The following is a 20,692-nucleotide window of genomic DNA, read 5'->3' as shown; positions in this document are numbered from 1 at the left end:
AGTGGCTTTAAATATGTAGCCTAGTACAGAATATAATATATTTCAAGACTCATTGCAAGACACACACACACCCCCATCACCCTCTTCCCAAAAAAAAGAGAGAGAGAAAAGAAAGAAAACTGTAACAAACTCACGGTTTACCCACAGTTACTGAAAATGTCCCCAAGTCAAACACTGTCAGCATTCATCCTGTAATTCCTTACTTTATTAACACTAAAATATTTTTGAAAAAACTTACTTAAATTAAAAATAACATGTTGAAATGGCATTTTCAAACTGAATGCTATTAAAAATATTATTCCGGTATAAAACCAAAAAATGGCACATCTTGCTTTAATTCTTTACTGCAAATGTGCCATTTTCAACCACCGTTTCAGTAGAATAATCCCAGAGAGCCACTACATACACTGACTTTCTATAATAAAAGAATACACTTCTTTATTGTATATCTTTATACTTGCAAACACCAGCACACTGTCTAGAAACTCACATTCCAGCTGAACATTGCTTTTAAAATAAACTTTTTATTTGTAAAGGATGCCTATTAAAATATTGTGGAAGGAATCTAGAAAAAGCAAGGATACTGGCAGAAATCTAATGTTATTGGAAAGAGAGGATATTCACAGTACTCACACGGTCGGTGGTTATTAATTAGAAATCATTAGATAACCCAACTCTCAACAGTTCAGCATGTATCTCACTGGAGTGATGACCTGTTTTTGCTGACAAGATTTTTATGCAGGTGGTAGTGGGAAAAGAGTGTAATTAGGAAAGCTCAAAGATACAGAGCCATAAATTACTTACAGTCCTGTCTTAACTTTTACACAGACTTTACGTACTGCAGGTGCAATGGGTAGGGGAGAGGCTGCGGTCCTGGCCAGGTCTATGAGGAGAATGAGGAGTCCACTGTCCCTGCTGAACAGTTCCTGCCTGTGGAGGGCTCCCAAACACCTGGCTGGTGAGTAAGAGAGCTGGGACCATGACAGTGTAGCTGCAGAGAACTCCTTGCATGACCCTGGATCCCTGCAGGTGCCAGGTGCAGGAGGGAAGCTGCAGTCCTGGTGGGGCAGAGCAGAGACCCCCGGCCAGGACTGTAAGGAGGAAGATGTATACTGGAATTTATGAGACTTCGTGATGTGCACTTCGCCTGCCAAAAGAGTCATCAGCCACCAAAGCAAGGCAGTATGCTTGAGACAGTATGCTATTGCAGAGTTCTTGATTGGCCTGTATTGCCTACACATTTACTCCACTAGCAGTATCCTTTTAATTGCTATGCTTCTTGATTAAGTTGTATTTCTTCAACCTACAACTGAGTCGTGAGTGTAGATAAGGCAGAAGTGGGGAGTGAGTGATACTCTTCCATGCCTATTACCCATGGCTCTTTTGAAGATATGATACTGAATGACTATGAAAGAAATGATTATCTGGATTTTCACTTAATAAAAATCTTAATGGGCTCTCCTTTTGAAAACTGCTACAGCCCTTGAGCACTAACTATCATCAGTTTTGTATGGGAAAATAAGAGAAAAGTTTTGTTAAAGCCTTTTGGCCTACGTGCATTGGAGTCCCAAAGGGTCACCATGTTGGTGTCTTTCTTGAGCAGCATTTTTGACAGGGACAGACTGAGAGAGACTTTAACCACATTTGCTTGTCCCTTTTATGATCTTGTATGCTCAGCTTACACCCTCATCTGACAGAGCATGAAGGCTTTCCTTCTTATGCCAAAATTTTGCCCTACTCTCAGATAACTGCTAGCTGGCATCTATGAGAGAAAGTGTAAAACTTGATCTTATGATTAAAGCACTGGGCTGAGAATCAGGACATTTGCATTCAATTCCTGGCTCTGGTGCAGACTTTTTATGTGACCTTGGGAAAGTCATTCGAGCTGTCTGTGCCTCAGTACAACACTTCCTTGCACCACAGAAGTGTTGTGAGGATAAATGTTTTAATGTTTGAGAGGCACTCGGATACTACATTGATATTGGCTATATAAAGAGACAATAGCATGGTGGAAGAGGGCAAAGCAGATAATTAAGACTTTTGGGAATATCACACTGATACATTTCTATGTATTTCTTCTTATATATTCAGGGGGTTTTAACATCACAGCTTGTATATTTTTAATTGCATTTGATTACTGTATAAAATTTATATAGCGAAGAACTCAGTATTATTAGTAATATCATAATATTTATTATTGTAACTATATGTATTGTAGGAGCTTGCAGCCACTTTGTCCTTGACATGTTAGAAGCCAAAACCATCCCAATTTTATTGATTTATTGGAGAAATCAATATATACTTACAATATCCTATTTTTATAATTACCAAGACACAGTACGGAAGGAAGGAGTATTACCATATTCAAAAGTTAACTAGATAAACTAGGAGAGATGAATGGCATAAAAAAAAAAGCAGACAAGCATGAAAATGTTGATTCAGCAATCTTTTTCAGTTCCATAGATTTCTTACATTCTACAAACTTTAAAGTTTCCATGATATGCCAGAACAAAATTGCTATTAATTCAATATTTTATCTTGAACGCTCTTGCTAACATTGGACAGGCGAGCCTTCTTTCATGAAAAAGTGCTTTTTGTGAACAAACTGCATGAATTGAGTGAAGACATGTTGCATATCTTTAAATATGTAAATATATGGATCTTCTCCTACAACACTATGAAAAAAGGGAAACACAGCATTTAGGTATTGCATAGAGCAGAGTCATACGATGCCCTGATTAGCATCTCCACAGGAAAGGGGTCTCTGTAGTGGTTAAATCTTGTGTATTCCCATCTCTGTGCTGATTTAACAAATATTAATCCATTTTTAAAGACCCACCTTATAATCTGAAAACAATTATATAAAATATGTTTCACAGTATTTTAGAAAATGGAAACAGACAGTTGCTCTCAGCATATAGAAAGATCCCCAATATGAATACACTACTGACAATTCATCAGATTTAACAAGATACAGTAAAAGAAGAACTGACCTCCTGAGGACAAATGATTCTCTTGGGACGCGGTGCCTCCTGTTGTAACTGATACACTGTCAAATATAAAAAAGCAATAATAATTAGAGGACTGCAATATACACAAACTTTCATTCAGATATTTTTAGCCAGATGCTTCTGAGAAAACGCAAATAAATATAAAAAAGGGTGGGGTACAGAGACATTTTTAGAATGCATGCAAGTCAAGTCATTTATATGGAAATTAGTCATGGAATTGTACACTGGTAACATTTATTTATTCATATAATCCCAATTTAGTTTTGTATTGTTGCTGGCACTGTGTATTTCCATACTTTGCTTGCAAGGCTAGATATAACAAATCCTTCTGAATGTTTCAAGATAAAACTCCTCTGTTGCAGATAGTATTACTGAAGAGCTCAATAATAGAATTTTTAAATAAAATTCCAGTGTCTTTGACTTGGCTAGGAAAGAACTGCAAGAAACTTCACTAGAATCTTATCAATGCATACTGAAGACATGAGTGATAACTATTTATGAATGAATGAGACCCCTAGTGCTTCCACATGCTAACATTTCCACACTTTCCTTTTCCTTTTAATGTGCTACCTAAGACCCTCAAATATATTTCAGATCAACTTTGCTCATCCTAAGGGTTCCCAAAGTCAAATTCGTTCTGCGGGTTCTAAGGTGAGGGACTTCAACTGAGTGAACTCTGGGTCTCACTTCTCCCATCGTTCCTTATAGCTGACCCCTACTGCTCTCCCTTCATGTATTCAAGGAGGCTTCTTCCTTCCTCTTTCTATTCCACAAGTAGTGAATGTGGGTTGACACATGATGAACGGCAAGCAATTACAATGCAAATAGAGTGCCTCTCTTCTCAGCTTTAGTAAAAATCCCAAAGCTTGGCTTGCTCCCTTGAAGAGAAGCCCTCTGTATGTAGACCTCTATACACATATAGAGGGGAGATGGGCAACCCATCTCTATGGTATTGTGATCCCCAGTCCAAGATCCCAATGGGCTGTGGATCAACAAGATGGCAGGTTGTGGGAAGACGACAAGTGATGGGGAACTCCCTCAGCCTTGGAAAACTGTGGAGTATCTACTGAAAAGCTAATATAGTTGGTGGTTGTATTACCTTCTTCTTCAGAGCCCCTTTGTGCCATAGATCACCCTTTAAAAGAAGGGATGAAGAGAACTGTGAAGAAACTTGGGAAGTGTGGAGGTACTGGACTTTCACACAGACACCTCCACCACTTGTAACTCCTCTGACTTCTTTGCTAGTCTTCGGGAACATGCAAGTTTTGGGGGTGTTATGCCACCTGCTAGTTTTGAAGCAGGGGATGAAAAACCCTATCCCCTCCCTGGTTGGGAAATAGCATGGAAAATGAAAATGGAGAACCCTTCAGGATTTCCTGTCTCTTATATAGGTTTTTATGCACAGGGGTATAATCTGGCCATAAATATATACACAATATTATGAATTAGTATATGGACCCGCCTGATTCAGTGCTGCCAGCTCCCATAATTTTTTCACAAGCCTCATGATAAATGGCGTTTTTCAAAGCTCCTTGATCATGTGAATAAGTGAGGATCTCAGCTTTCATTTAAAAAGAAAAAAAGCTATTTTGCAACCCTCATGGTTACACAGTAGAACATGAAAAACTGTGGCCCCCAGCATACCCTAAAGACTTAATACTAAACTAAACTACAAAGAACCCAAACTGTATCTTCTAAAAAAATCTCATGATTTTGAATGCTTGGAGTTGGAGATACTGCTGACTCAGCAAGCTACTTGTTCCTAACTATACATATCTATGTAAACAGTCCCATTAACTTTAATTGGAACTATTCAAGTGCTTGAAGTTAGGTATTAATTACTGAATCAAGGCCTTATGAGAATTTAAGAAGCATGTTTAAAAATAGCATGGCATTTAACTTGATATCGGATAACAACCGTTGAGCACTAAATACAATCAATATTCAAATATAAAATCTTTAAATATCTAAAAATAGTATCAGAGGGTCCTGTGGCACCTTTAAGACTAACAGATGTATTGGAACATAAGCTTTCGTGGGTGAATGCCCACTTCGTCAGACGCATGTAATGAAAATTTCCAGAGGCAGGTATAAATATGCAGGCAAGAATCAGTATGGAGATAACGAGGTTAGTTCAATCAGGGAGGGTGAGGTCCTCTGCTAGCAGTTGAGGTGTGAACACGAAGGGAGGAGAAACTGCTTCTGTACAGGTGTTCACACCTCAACTGCTAGCAGAGGACCTCACCCTCCCTGATTGAACTAACCTCGTTATCTCCATACTGATTCTTGCCTGCATATTTATACCTGCCTCTGGAAATTTCCATTACATGCGTCTGACTAAGTGGGCATTCACCCACGAAAGCTTATGTTCCAATACATCTGTTAGTCTTAAAGGTGCCACAGGACCCTCTGTTGCTTTTTACAGATCCAGACTAACACGGCTACCCCTCTGATACTTAAAAATAGTATTGTTGGAGTAAGTCAAGTTTGAATATGTGTCTTCATTTAATACCTATTATTATTTACTCCGATTGCGCTGGCACCCACAGTGGGCTAAGCACTTTCCAAACACAGAGGACATAGTCTTAAAAAGAACAGAAGAATACACAGTCTAAAACAACAAAGACGATTGAAGCATGTAGACGTAGGCAAGAGGGAAGTAATAGTTTTTTTCCTCTGGTGGAAAAGAGAGGGAGGCGGGGGTGGGTGGGTGGGTGGGAAATTAGGAAAGTAAAATATTACAAGAATATGGAAATTTTTCTATTATTTCAAAATGGGGGGGGGGGGGTTTCCCCAGAACTTTTCATTTAAAGTTTTTTTCCAGTGATCAAAATTGTGTCAAACACAAATTTAGTCTTGGATAGAATTCCATTTTTCAACTCCAAAAAAAAAAAATCTGTCAAAAAATAATCAGCCATACTAACAAGGTAAATAAATGAAACAATTTATAACATGACCTAGAAAGCTTGTTTTTTGTACCTATTGTGGAAGAAGTGGGTTTTCTGCAAATATTTAAATGATGACAAAGTAATGGCTTTGCGGAACAGCTCAGCAAGGGTGTTCCATGTATAGGAAGCAGTTTGGAAGACAGCGTGGAAGTGGCTGGGATGAAGTAGACAAATGCGGCTTTCAGGCTGACATCACTGGCAGAGCAGAGGGGAAAGAGAGGGGGATAAAGCAACAGTTCAAGGAGGATAATTACAGTAGAGAGGCGCAGAGTGATGAGCAGCCTTGAAAGCCAAATAAGAAGCTTGAGGTTGATGTGGTGGCGTGAGAATAATCAGTGGAGAGGTTCAATCAGAATGAAAAGCAAGAAAGATTATGTTTTGTGCAGAGTGGAAGGGGGAGATGTGGTTTTCAGAGAGCCTTAGGTAATTCATCTATACAGTAATGAGATGGAAGATAAGAGTCTGGAAAAGATTTATCTGGGTGGGGAGAGAAAAGAGCTCTGAGCTTAGAAATGTCATGGAGGAAGAAGCAGTAAGTCAACTGTAATGCACCAGTAATAATAATTAATAATTTGGATACTGCTTTGATGTTGTCATGTGCTCCTTGTACATGGAGGAAGTAGTAGGTTACAAGGCTACTACTAGCAGGTTCGGCTTCTGTACCAGAGATGGACTGGCTACAGAGCTTCTGTCATGGAGAGCAGTATAAGAGATCTGTTCTCTTTTAAGATACTTTAATGCACTGCCAAGTATGGCTGTTACCAGCTCAGGTAAGTTATGTTGCACATGGTGCAACCTAGTGGGTGAACACGAACACAGTTTTAACATTCCATCATGTCTCCCCCTTTTAGTTTTACCTTTTCCTCATTTAAAAAAAATCATACTCTCATGCTATCTTTAATGTTGAGTACGTATCAGTCTATTAAGTGTCTCAGAATCTTACTGGTTTTCTATACAAGATCCAAATGTGTAACAACTTGGTCCATCCGGCTATCCATTAGTTGCAATGACTGGGTGTGGTCAGTTCAGAATCATTCAGTTGTCTTCTTGTTCTGCATCTGCCATCTGTAGAGTTTGCTCTATTGATTGTTCTTTCTGAGAAACAAACTGAAGATATTGATGGTTTCCGTTGAACTCTCCACCAGTTTCATCAGTTTCGATCACATACGATCCGGTTGATGAATTCCTTTTCCTTAGATCTGGCTGTTCTCTGAGTATAGAAGTGTTTGTAAGTCCTTTTTGCCTTTTTACCCAATTTGGCTACTCTCTTCATGTCTGGCCACTTTGGAGATAGAACTACTGTTCTGACTTTGGAAAAGAATCTGAGTTGTCTTCCCATCGGGAACTGTATTGGACTCTATCCAGTAGCAGCTATTGGTATTGATCTATAGCTCAGAATAGCAAGGAATGGATCTTCCTTCTGGGTGAGGAAGAGTGTGGTGGGGTGTACTTCCCACACTGGCTCTGAGAGGCCTGAGCTGGCCAGGTGGGCCCAATCAGCCAAGTAGGCTGCAATGCAGGAGAATTAAGGGTGAGAGAAAAGCCCTAACTAGGGGGAAGCTCACCTGTACAGAGGTGGGTGGGCTAGTATAAAGCCAGGAAGCTGGCAGCAGCAAAGGCCGCTGGGAGGAAGTTTGTAGTCACCCTCTGTTTAGTAGAGAGCAATGGAGGAAACCCAGGGAAAGAGGAGAACCTGGAGGCCTGGGCCTGAAGGAAGGGCATACCTTGAAGAGAGCAGGCTGGAGAAGAGAGCCTATAGGATGCAGGGTAGGAAGCAGCAAATTTTGGGATTGAACAGACTGCGTGTTGTAGGGTCCCTGGACAGGAATCCAGAATAGAGGGCAGGCCTTGGTTCACCGTGAAAGTGGTAATGGCAGAGTAGTGAACTGGAAGAGTGCCTGGGTCACTCCAGGAGTGACAGGGTCAGAGCACCACATGTGAGGACTGCTGGATGCTCTTTGAAATGAAGAGACTTTGAACAACTCCACCCCAGAAGGGGGCGGGGGAATGCTGAGTGACCTGGCCAGAGGGCCAAGTCATGAAGAGGCAACAGCAGCTCCTGCAGTGAAAGTGAGGCTGCAGACAGAGAGAGAGACAGCCTGCAATTACAGGAAGGAGCATTGGCCATCTAGCACTAAACCCCAGGAGAAGGAGCCATTCCAGCGGTGAGCAGAGGACCCCATCACAAAGAGGCAGTAGTAGCAAATGACCCCAGGTCATAGGTCTGAATGACTTGCTGGATGGTGGCAAGCGGCGACTTCAACAATAACAAGGAAATGTTGTGAATTGGAAAGGCAAGGAGTTCAGTTTTGGCCGCGTTAACTTTAAATTGACAGCAAGACAACCCAGAGGAGCTGCTGGAGAAAGAGGCTGATAGTGTCAGTGGCCAAAGACAGCATCTCAGAAACAAAGAGAAGATGATAAGGAGGAGAGTGAGAGCAATCAATGATATCAAAAGCTGTGTCCTTTTCAATAGGTGTTCTATCTTGTTCACATATCAAATATTTATTATTTTTAAGTCTACGGATGTGATACAAATACAAGTAAAATACTATGGCCGAGATTTTACAAAATGGGTACCTACAGCTAAATTCCTATGACCGTATTTAGATGGCTGATTAAGTGACCTAATTTTCAGAAGTGATAAGCACCCGGCAGCTCCCATTAACTTCAATACATCTTCAAAAGTGCTGAGCACTCAGCACTCTGATTGACATTCCCTTTAGCAGGAGCTGCTCAGTGCTCAGAACTTGAGAAAAATCCAGAGTTTTTTGTTGTTGTTCTTGAAAGTCTTGAAATATACAAGACGACGGTGCCTTGAAGTGCCAGCAAAATAATTGCTGGTGATAGTACTAAATATGTGATTGCATCTGACCCAGTCTACCTCTACCTTTAGAGCTGACAGACAGGTTAGAGACAAATTCTCCTTGATCAAAAAAAGGAAATGCTTTCAACAAAGTGATTCATTATTATTTTTGCCTTGGAAAAAGTGGATTCATTGTTACTTAGAGACTGCCACAGACTGGCAGTGGCTCTTTATTCCAGCATGAAACACAGATGAAGTGCACACTGATGTCACAAAAATAATGGGTCTAAAATGCAATATCAAAGTTAAAAAATTGGCTTTACAGCAGGCATTTGAACAATAACTTTGTAATGTAAGTGGCGTGTCTGGCACTGGTGTGCACTACAGCCAATCTAAGCATCTTCTAAGGGTTAACAAAACTTTAAATAATCACTTGCTCTGGTGTACAGGCACTAGAGGGCATGCAAATCTCTTATTTTGTTACAGCTAGAGGACAGGGCTTGAATTGTCTTTTGGAATGAATAAGGGAAACTCTGGAGTTCCTTTTCAAGAGAGCCTATTCTCTAACCGTGAAACCTGTTGAGGTCAAGCAACAAAATGATGGTGTCAGTGGTCAAGGATACCACCACCTTGGGCAAAATCCTAATTCAAATGGTCTGGGTCAGTCCTTGACCCGGGCAGCGGTGGCTTAAATTAAAATCAACAAAAAGGCAGAGTATATACATATAACATAAATGAACTCCAAAGAAAGCCCTTGGCCCTCAGGGCTTTCATCCCTACGTACTTTCTTTCCTTGTACTCCAGGAGGCTTTACGAAGCTCAGAGCCAGCCTGGTGCTAGTGTAACTCACACACCTCTTGGGTGTGGTGCTCTGTCCCATCTAGTGGCACCAAGACCACTTAGAGAGAGATTAATGAGTCTGCTCTACAACTTTAGCTAAGAGCCATGTGGCTTTTGGCTCATACAGCAGAGGCTCATGCATTTAGCTCCAAAGGTCCCAGGATCATCGACGACCGGTGTCTGTCGGTGTTATATTAGCTCCTGTGGCAGAGTTGTTGCTCCCTTGAAGTCTCAAACTTTTCAGTCCTCTCTCTTCTTGTTTCTCCCTCTTTATACTTGGGCTTGCCCACAGTAGCTGAGAGGTTTCTCCCATAACTGAAATTTCTCACAACCGAGCAGTGGCATGGCTGGTTTCCCTGTCTGCAGGAAAGGTGGATTCTCAACCACTGCCTGCCTGTGTTTTGTGTGATATCTGTAGATCCCATCCCAAGTGGCATTTGAAAACCTTATATTCACCCCCCTTCTGTTAGGGAAAAAGTGACCGACTTCCAGCTGCCTTTTAAATTCTGTAATGTGTCAAGAACTCAAGACTCCCCTCTTAAACTATGCAAGATTAATGATCAGTTACACTCTGATGGGTAGGGAATATGTGCATCTTTGTTTTTACTTAAGGACCTATAGAAACCATTGCCTCCTTTCTGGAGAAGTTTTAAAAAGATCCTTGATTTATGCCATTAGGCCTCAATTTAAGCAGTACTTGAGCACATGCCTACCTAAGCATATCAGTAGTTTGATTGACTTTAGTGGGACTACTCACTTACTTAGACTTAGGCCTTGTCTACACTAGCAAGCTTACAGTGGCACAGCTGAACTGATGCAGCTGTAAGATCGCTCATGTGGCAACTCTATGCTGATGGGAGAGAGCTCTCCAATCAACATAATAAAAACACCTCAATGAGTGGCGATAGCTATGTGGTGGGAGAAGCTCTCCCACCGACATAGCGCTGTGCACGCTACCACTTATGCTGGCGAAACTAAAATTGCTCAGGGGTGTTTTTTCATATCGATATGGCCTCAGACACATGTCTAAGAACATGGCAGAAAGGGAGCCTTAGTTTTTGACTGAGCCTTGACTCAGATGTTCTGCCTCATTACTCTACCTTTTCTAGCTGTTCAGGGGTAGGAAGTAAGCGTTTCAGAGGGAGTAGACCACTGGGGTCTGCTGGTGCTAGGATATGCCCTCTGCATCTTGTATGGTGAACACCAACGACATGACAAGGACAATCTTTCCAAACGCTGAAATTAGTCACAGAGCAAGCCTGAATGAAAGTGTGTGTCTACGCTGCAATTAAAAACCTGCGGCTGGCCCGTGCCAGCTGACTCATGCTCACGGGGCTCAGGCTAAGGGGCCATTTAACTGCAGTGCAGATGTTTGCGCTCGGTCTGGAGACTGGGCTCTAGGACACTGCAAGGTGGGAGGGTCCCAGAGCTTGAGAGTCTACACCATAGTTAAACAGCCCCTTAGCCCAAGCCTCACAAGCCCAAGTCAACTGGTGTGGGCCAGCCACGGGTGTCTAATTGCAGTGTAGTCATAACTTGTTCAAGATTGATATGTTCTTAGGGTAAGAATAGAACAAACTGGGGTCCTCTTCCTCTCCAGGATACAAGCACACATATACAGTGCTGCTAGAGAGCCAAAACAAAAACTGTTCCTATTCTACTTCAAATATAAAAATAACTGTCTGCTTCACATATGAAACAGAGCATGGAGACTAGTTTAGCTTACACTACAATTCTTATTTTCCTTTCTTTAGTAATGGCAGAAGGGGAAAAGACATCTTTTAATACAATCTTCCTAATGTGCCACAGAACACAAACAATTTAGTGGTTGGAAACATGTTTACTTATTGACTGATTACTGAGATAGAAATCTAATCCACGCTGTAGCTCAGTGTTCACTGGCTGCTAGCTACTTTCTAACTTGTACCAGGGTTCCCACTAGTAATATCAAAGTAATGGTCACTTGTCCTCTCCATCCCCTAATATATGAAGAAACAGAATGTGGTGCATCTTCTGACAGTGCAATCACTGACCGAAGACCTTTCAGACATTAGAAATAGGCATCCTCTCTGCAGCAGACCTACACAGCTGTGATTCCAAATATTGTTAAAACAATCTTTTAGGCTGTCATTAAGTAAGGCCTGGATCCTGCAAGCAGTTCCATATGGGTGGACCTCTGCACGCACGTGAGCACTGTAAACTTGAATGAGACTCTGCTTGGATATAGGGCCAGTGTGGTACAGATTGCAGGATTGGGAGCTTGATTAGTATGTCAATAAATATCAAAAGACAACATAGTGTCTCTAAACTTATACAGAAATTAAATGTTACATGCAGTAGTGTTGCAGCTATGTTGGTCCTAGGATATGAGAAAGACAAGGTGGGCGAGGTAATATCTTTTACTGGACCAACTTCTCTTGGTGGAAGGTACAAGGCTTTGAGCTCTGAACATTACTTCTGCCAACAGAATCTGCTCCAATATTACCTCACCTACCTTGTCTCAGTAATTAAAGACATTTTAAACTAAAAATTGTATACAGGATATTCTAGTAGTATTCTGACAAACTGAAAAAAGGGAAAAATTAACTAAAATACATGAATAATGATCAACATCAATGAATACAGACACTTCAAGAGAAATACATACGCTAATTTAAACAAAAACTATGATGTTACACAATGATAGATCATTTCATAGGTTAATACCACCACTGGGCATAATCTTCCTGATGTTTAACTTATCATATTGTCAGTTTCTTGGAAGGAATAAAGTAGTAGTTTTTCCTCAAAGAAACCAAGACTGCAATGAAAAACATATGTCTACAGAGAAATATTCTCAACAGTAATCTTTGTAATTTTATACTACTATCAAATGTGTTTAAAGACAATGAAAATTGGGGCTGAGTTAATTTTTCCAGAGTCATTCAGACATGAAGTTTAGATGCTGAGATGACTTTGTTGTCAACTACAAAATCGGATCTTGAATATATCTTAACAATAACTTATTTATCATGCTCTGTAAATTAGATATGTTTGCTTAAAAGTTTCCATGGGCTGTTTCATGAAAACAAAACTAAGAAAAAATACTTCACTGCACTGTACTAATATGGTCAACACAAGACAAGTGATACAGCTCTGGAATGATATGAAAAGCTCATGCTCTGTCCTGAACTCTTCCATAAAAAGGCTGCATCACACACACCAAAATGTCTGAGACCACTGAAGTCAATGGAAGTTTTCCATTGACTTCTACGGGGCCAGGATTTCTCTCTAAAACATTGATTTAAAGCACTCCTTTACAAGTATAGTCAGGCTAAAATTGTTAAATTTTGCAATTTTTTTTAAAGGAAGCATTTTGTCTCTAAAAACAATAAAATTCAGTACAGTTTGATTAGGAGGGGAAGTAGCAAATGTAGGCTTCGATTCAGCAAGCTACTAAGTGTGTGCACAACTTAAAGTGTGCATAAGTTAGTTCCACTGAAGTCAATATAATCTTGCTGAGGCTTAATTTATCACATTGTCAGTTTCTATTAAGTTAGAATGAATTAGTTTTTCTCAGAAAAACCAAGGCAGTGGCAAAACAGAAGTCTAGGGAGAAGTATTCCCAGCAATAATCTTATAATTCTACCAAATCTGTGGAAAAACAATGCATTTTGGGGCTGTATTACTTTTCCACGAGAGACAAGGTAGGTGAGGTAATATCTTTTATTGGGCTAACTTATGTTGATGAGAGAGACAAGCTTTTGAGCCACACAGAGCTCTTCGTGTAGGCTCAAAAGCATGTCTCTCCCACAAACAGAAGTTGGCCCAATAAAAGACAATACTTTCACCCTCTTTGTCTCTCTAATATCCTGGGACCAACAGGGCTACAACTCTTACTTTTCTAAGATCATTCATGTATAGTGTTTAGATTCTAAGGAGACATCTTTGAAGTCAGCAAGGTATTTAAGATTGTATGCAACTCAAGTCAATGGGGCTACTCGTGTGCCTAAAGTTATGAGCATGCTTAAATAACGATGTGGTAATCAACAACAAACACCACCACCACTACAGTTTCATTAAAATTTTCAGTGAAGTTTTTAAAATTAATTTTTTATTTTAAATCAAATTTTAATCAAGATTGTAAAAGCCAACTGCTTTGTATCAGCTCAGTGCTACATCATAGTACAGTGTAACTGGAATGAAAGCAGCATACAACATATTTCTGCATTACATTTCATATAAATGGTATTTTAGTAGGAGAACTGGATAGTCCAGAAGATTGAAAATAGTATATTGGGCCTTTTACTTCTAAACCACCACTTTAAAACCAGATTAAATTGATAGGGATCAAAAACGATTATCACCTGAAGGTAGCTTTGTGGCCTGTATAAAAAATTTGGTTCACTCACTCTAATTCAGGCTCAGCAAGAGTGCACAGTGAAGAACTAATTGCCATAACAGGAATCCTTTTTGGCAGCCTCAGCAAGGAAACCAAATCCGAATGGATAGGGAGATCGAACTACTCTGTCACCCACAAAAATGGCCCCTATAGAACTTCACATCAGTGAGGGAGAGTGCAGGAGTTTGCATTGCTGCAACCCATATTGTATTTGTTATCTGAATAAACAGAAAACTTCAATTTGCCAATGCAGCTACTTTCACAAGAGCTGAACGCACTTAGGTAATTGTTTTAGAGAGAGGGAAAACACCTTCCATTGAAACTTCTTTTAAGATGATTTTGATATTTATTCTGATTTCTGATATACTCACAGTAGGATTTCCATATTGGAGGCTGGTATTCTTCAGCATCTAGAATTAAAAAAAAGAAGAAGAAATCAATCAATTGGCAACTCAGTCAGACTGTCAACATATGTCTTCTGTAGAGACCACAGCTTGTTAGCAATATTAACATTTCCTTCTCAAGAGAACTGCATGTTTATTTACAGTACAGTTCTAGAGAAGAATATCACGTTAGAGAAGTTAGAGAAGAATATCACGTTCACTACTTATGGACTCAATACCATTTTTACAAATTATTTAAATATGACAGAATTAATTTCTTACCAATTTTCATATAGCTCCTTTGCTCAAATATATTTAAAGTAATTAACTTGATTGGTCAGCTAGGGAGGGAGTTCAAACAGTATTTACTTGGCTTGGCATAATAAAACAAAATATAATTTGATTTCAGATCACGTTTTTAACCTATTTATCAAGGCTTTAAAAGTAAGTAACAAGCCAATAAACATGTGTGACTCAGACTGGACTCAGATGTGTTCAGATCTGATTATTCCAACATGGATGATTCAATTAATTTTCCTACCTTTAATCCAATGTGTGATTTACAAACTTTCCAGAAACTGAATTAGCAATAAAAAAAAAAAAGTACAGTGGAAAAACTGCAACTGAATGTAAAAGACTAAAATTATTATCCATTGATGCAAAGAACAGACAAACACAGGAGACAAAAAGCTGATACTCTGTGTTACCAAAAGCATTACATGATGCCCCCAGGAAAGTTGTTTGCAGTGGGAATTGAACCTTAGACTTCAAGATCTAAAATCATGAGCCTTTACTACCTGAACTAAAGGCTGTAGTAGGCTCATATAAATATCCCAGCCACCAGCTGCCGGGGACAGGGTGCAATACTGACTGGGCAAGCCAGCTACACCCTGGGCTAACAGACTTGTGTATTTTAGTTTAGTTCATACTTTAATATCCAGAGATCCCAGAATATCCCACTGTCAACAACCTACCCAGCTTGAATACTAACAATTAAATAAACAGCTATTTCTAAAAGGGTCACGTATACTAGTTTGGCACTAAACTGTCATATTGCTAAACACTGTAAACAGTCATGTAGGGGCATATCATTAATCTTCCAAATAAAAAGATGCAAGCTAATTAAAATATTTGGTATTTACTAAACTCCCACTCGAGTTATGCTAATGTAATTAAATTACATTTTAATAGCTTACTCTCCGTGTCTATTTATAAATACACACATTTTATATACCTCCATGAAAAAATTTGTTTACTGGAAATGTTAATGATTAACTACAGTATGCCACTTTTAACTACTTTGTTTTTAAAAAGAGAAAACCTAGCAATTATCACAGTTATTGCCTGGGATGATAATCTGTAACAATTCGCAGATATATTGCTCTTGAAGTCCACTAGACTTGAATTTCAAATAAATCCACTTCATCTGTTGTAGACAACACTGCCAAATTTAAATGGCTCTCAAACCAAAAGAGGTACATATATTAGAGCAATCCGAGGGTAACTAGCTTTCTACTTCATTATAATTGGTAATTATTTTTATATTATGTGAAGACATTAATATGAAAACAGTGAAATGTATTTAAATTTCAAGTAGAGACAAACACTCATTTTTCCCTATGAGATTACAATTCTCAATACATTCTTTTTCCAGGTCTTCTGTATAACTGGTTCTTCACATATTGTTCAACACAATGCAATTTAATAACATGAGCCACATACAATACATTGTCAAAAACTTTATTCTCTTCTCTGGTCTTTGCATACACAGGATCAGTGGAGAAACACTGTCTGACATACAAAATAGCTGAGGATCTGGCCCCAGGCATTTTATTACTGAGTTTACACCCACCTCCATGGCTTGCTTCCTAAAAATTTTCTGCATTTCCCAGAACACAACAAAATCTGCTTTACTAATTGAGAAATATTTTCCATTAACCTCTTTAACCATTAAGGTAGCAATTATTGGTTTATCTATTATATTGATCTGGGAAAAAGAAAGCCTATGAATTGTTGGGTGAGAAAGTACACACAGTTTGGACAGATGGAAAGACACAGGTACTAGAACTAGGGGTGATGGGGGTGTGGCAGCACCCCAGGTCTTGAAGTTGTTTCCATTATATACAGGGTTTACAGAATGTCTTTCAGTACCCTCCCCCCCCATATCAATTGTTCCAGCACCCTTGCTTACAGATGAATGTTAGTTCTAGCAGTTAGAAAAAGCAAAGTGAATCAGGTTATGTTCTTATACATTATGAGGCTATAAACGTTTATAAACTGCTTGACACTGTACAGTCTAGTTTCAGACAGACTTGTGGTATGGAGATAACATTAGTCACTGTAAAGGACAATCTTCTCACTTGCTGATTATGTCAGATCTGTCAGGCTGTGGCCCTGACGGGAGGGGGATGGATTCACTCATCAGTGGATGAAAATGTTCCTAAGTGGGAGTTCTCAACAAGTGGTGAGGGGCACCTACGTGCCATTACTAAGAGACTCTAACGCATGACACTGCAGGGTTCCATTCTACTTCTCCAGGTGTATATCGTATACATGACTTACATAATAATACCTACCATTCACACAGTGTAAATACTATCAGTGTTATTTACTGTCAAACCATCATGGATGGTATTTGATGGCACAGATCTATGTGGAAGTGATGGACAGCTGGTTTAAACTCAATCCAGAGCGACAATGTTCCTGTTTATGGCTCAGGGAAACATGTAATGGAACTCACAGGTATAATTTGTTGTCCCATTAATAGGGGATGAATCCACTACTAATGGGACAGGTGCAGAATGCAGGTATCATGCAAGGCTGCTCTCAACAAAAGCTCAGGGTATCTATTTCTATCTCTGAATTATTTGGAAAGTCCCCCCCTCTCCATGTACCCAACTGTAGTCATACAATTCCCATCATCACTTGCAGACAAGATTACTGTAATTCACTCCTTTTTGGTTTCCTGGTCCCTTGGATGCTACTCATACCATTAGCTACATCATTTCTGCCTCTATTTAGCAGAATGGAAAACTGTTCATATCCATTCTCCACAAACAGTAAGCAAGCCAAGAGATACATTTCAAAATTTGATTGTTGATTAACCTTACATATTGCAGATTTCCCCCCGCCCCCATATGTGACATGAAATCACCTGGGTTGTTCTTCACTTTTCACCATCAGGTGAAACCCGGTTTGGATCACTGGAGTACTGAGATTGTCCATCAGATTTTGGGTGATCCCCTGAGTTACTTTATGACAACTTAATACCCTTTGTTTTTGTCTATTTTTTATAAATGCAGGTGATTTGAAAAGGGGCCACTGAGTCCAGGTTTCATGTCATTTTTTTAAATAGTGCCCAAGTTGAAGGAAGGTGAGGGCCTATTAGCATTAGCTTTGATCATAGTAATTAGGTGCTGATTGGATAATAATAATATGCAAAAATAAATGTGCTGACATATTCCTAGACATAGTACATGCTTGTTTCCTATTGCTGTTTTATTGAATGACCCACACTTTCAACAACTATTGGGACCTAATTTCAGAAAGTACTGTGTTACAAATAAGGCTGGCACTAGACGGCACTAGACATCACTTAAAAACCAGTGAGCATAAAACATCAAATGTGAAACAATCACAAAATGTCAGAGGGTCAACTCTAACACAAACATTTTGGAGTTTAGAAAGGCTGACTTTGAAAGACTAAAAAATGCCCAGAGGATTTTATTTGAATTCTTTATTATATTGGGAATGTACTACAGAAGAGGAACATAAATTTAATAAAAAGAGCTGGAAAGACTAGAAATGGCAACAGATACTCACATAAAGAATACTAACAACAATATTGTTTATCTAAGGCTTTGAAATAAATATTTGTCTTCCAAATTGGTTGTATTACAGTATATCTAAAAAACTATCTAGAAGCTAGTTAAATGGATAATAGAGAGAACAAAAGAAATGCTGAATGCTAACTTCAGAAAATATTTCAACAAATCAAAGGATTCTCAATATACAGCAGTTCGGTCACATTAGGCAGAAAAAATAGTGGAGAAAATTGGTCAAGTAAAAATGATACCGGAAAATGGGAATGAGGAATGGCAGATTAGTTCTACAGTTAATTTGCTTTAGTCTTCACAAAGAAGAAATAGAATAAAAAACTGCTTAAGAAAGATATTTTCATGTAAGGCTGAAGGAGAAGAATAGCGGTTGAATAAATATGAAGCTTACAGCGAAAGAGCGTATGAAAGGTTCTAGACAGCTTTAAGATGCAAGAGACAAGATCCATGTAACAAGGATTTTTTTTAATTAAAGAAAAATAAATAAAGGGCCAACATCTTAAAAAAAATGATGTTTGATAAATGAGGGACAACCTGTGAAAAACAAGACCCGAGGTCCATATTCAAATTCTGTTTGCACAGCAACCACCACCCCATAGGTTATAGACCTAAATAATTATTTTGTGCAACTGTGTATGTGCTATAATGCATGGACTTCAAGTCTCATTTTTTCCATGCATGGCCCAGATTTTTATTATGCCACCAAAGACATCACCTATTATTCTTTGGAACTTGGTTGAAGAAGAGAATTTGAGGGTTATTTTAATCCAGTTTTAATCTGAATCAATTATTGCAGTTCAAAAAGATGATGATCAATTGTCAAGTTTCAGAAAAAAGTCCATCAGCTTTTTTTTTTTATTGCTCTTCGATTTTGGTGTACAGGAGTTTAAATACCGAGCGCTGTGCAGTCAAAGTACATCTAATCCAATGGAAATCAAGCTATTCTCTTGATTCTTTTAAATTTTAGGATTGATGACCCATTGGAAAAGAGCTCTAACTGCTAAGATCCATATATGACATGTAGTGAGTGAAAACATTTCTTACTTAAAGATGTCTTGCCATTGCAGCTTGTCAGGAGTATTGAAAAGAATTCAGGATACTTCCTCCAAATAGTTTGATATTAAAATCAGTGCTTCTGGTAATGGATCAAAATTAAATTCTACAGTTACTACTACTACTATCATCATAGAATCAGGATTTACTCTCTAGTGCACTGGACTCTTAGCTATGAAGATAAATCCACTGTAACTATTTCAGTTCCACTTCAAATTAGTTCTACAATTTATCTAATTTCTATCCAGAGGTTCTGTCAATAGGATTGCTTAAAAACTGACAATATCGCCTAAATGATAGTGGCAGTATCATTCTCACAAGTGATGCGGCATTAAGTATAAGTGGCATAGTAATATCGTTCTTTCTACATTCCAGCTAACAATGGTTCTATGCAGCGTCCAAACCTAGGTACTCTGAAATCTTAGTTTTCCCCAGAAAGTAGAATTGGGCTCTGTTGTGGAATACCGGCAATCTGGGTTGATCAAGGGTTTGTCACCCTGAATAGCTTGTTGGCCATGTTTTGGCAGCTACTATGGAAGACAGGGAAAAGGATCTTTTTGTCTTTGCCATGGCTTCAATGCAGGCTTATAGAAAATCTTTGTACTTCTGTCTGTCTGCCTAAGCCAGGGCCGGCTCCAGGCACCAGCTGAGCAAGCTGGTGCTTGGGGCGGCAGATTGTTCGAGGCGGCATTCTGCCCAATCCTAGGGCGGCACGGCCGCTTTTTTTTTTTTGGTTTGTTTGTTTGTTCCGCTCCGGCCGCCCTGTAGGGGGCGGCGTCGCGGAGAACCAGAGCGCCCTGCAGGGCAGTCCTCTTCTTTCCGTCCCCGCCGACCGGAGCAGAGCCCTCGCGGCAAGCGGCAGCGCAGCAGGAGGGGCCGCATGGCAGCGCCCCTGCTGTAGCCCTGGCAGCCCCCTTCTCTCTCTCTCCTGCCCGCTTCCCCACCTCCCCCCCCAGCCGGTCCCCCTGCACCCGCGCTCCGGCCATGCCGCAGGTTTTTTTTTTTGCTTTGCCGTTCTGGCCACTCCATTTTTTTTTTTGCTTGGGGCGGCCAAAAAGCCAGAGCCGGCCCTGGCCTAAGCCTGAATTCTCTGCCATCAGTGCTCCAACTTCAGTCCTCCTCTTCATCTGACAAGTAATTTGAGAACCACAGTGACGTGTGGGCGATGGTAAGAAAGAGGCCATTAGGAGTCATTGGGTCAGTGACTGGGGCTAGTATGCAGTTTTAACAACCCACACGATCCACTACTTCAGTCTCTTGGTTACTATTTTTTTGTTTTTTACTGTTGTCTTCTGAACCAGGACTACAATTTTTTTGTTCTATCTGAAAGATCCAGCTTTTGAAGATAAATTTCCTGTGAATGAATGATAGATTTTATACAGTTCCACTATATACTACACCTGCATTATGATAGTGTATTATTTAATCTTGGGG

General features: G+C 39.6%; 1 protein-coding gene across 4 annotated transcripts in view; it reads right to left on the bottom strand.

Moving 5' to 3' along the window:
* Positions 1–20,692, bottom strand: part of CHN2 (chimerin 2) — a 207,389-nt gene that overhangs the window by 108,449 nt on the left and 78,248 nt on the right. For all 4 annotated transcript variants that reach the window (XM_042861805.2, XM_024107015.3, XM_042861799.2 and 1 more), the window contains exons 2-3: positions 14,358–14,396; positions 2,994–3,049 (exon numbers count right to left, since the gene is read on the bottom strand). In XM_042861805.2, the coding sequence (XP_042717739.1) occupies positions 2,994–3,049; positions 14,358–14,396 (95 nt within the window). The remainder of the gene's footprint in view (positions 1–2,993; positions 3,050–14,357; positions 14,397–20,692) is intronic.

The sequence above is a fragment of the Chrysemys picta genome, chromosome 2 (genome assembly GCF_011386835.1).
Source record: "Chrysemys picta bellii isolate R12L10 chromosome 2, ASM1138683v2, whole genome shotgun sequence".
Lineage (NCBI taxonomy): Eukaryota > Metazoa > Chordata > Testudines > Emydidae > Chrysemys > Chrysemys picta.
The sequence above is the reverse complement of the archived record's forward strand: the minus strand, read 5'-3'. Positions and strand labels throughout refer to the sequence as shown.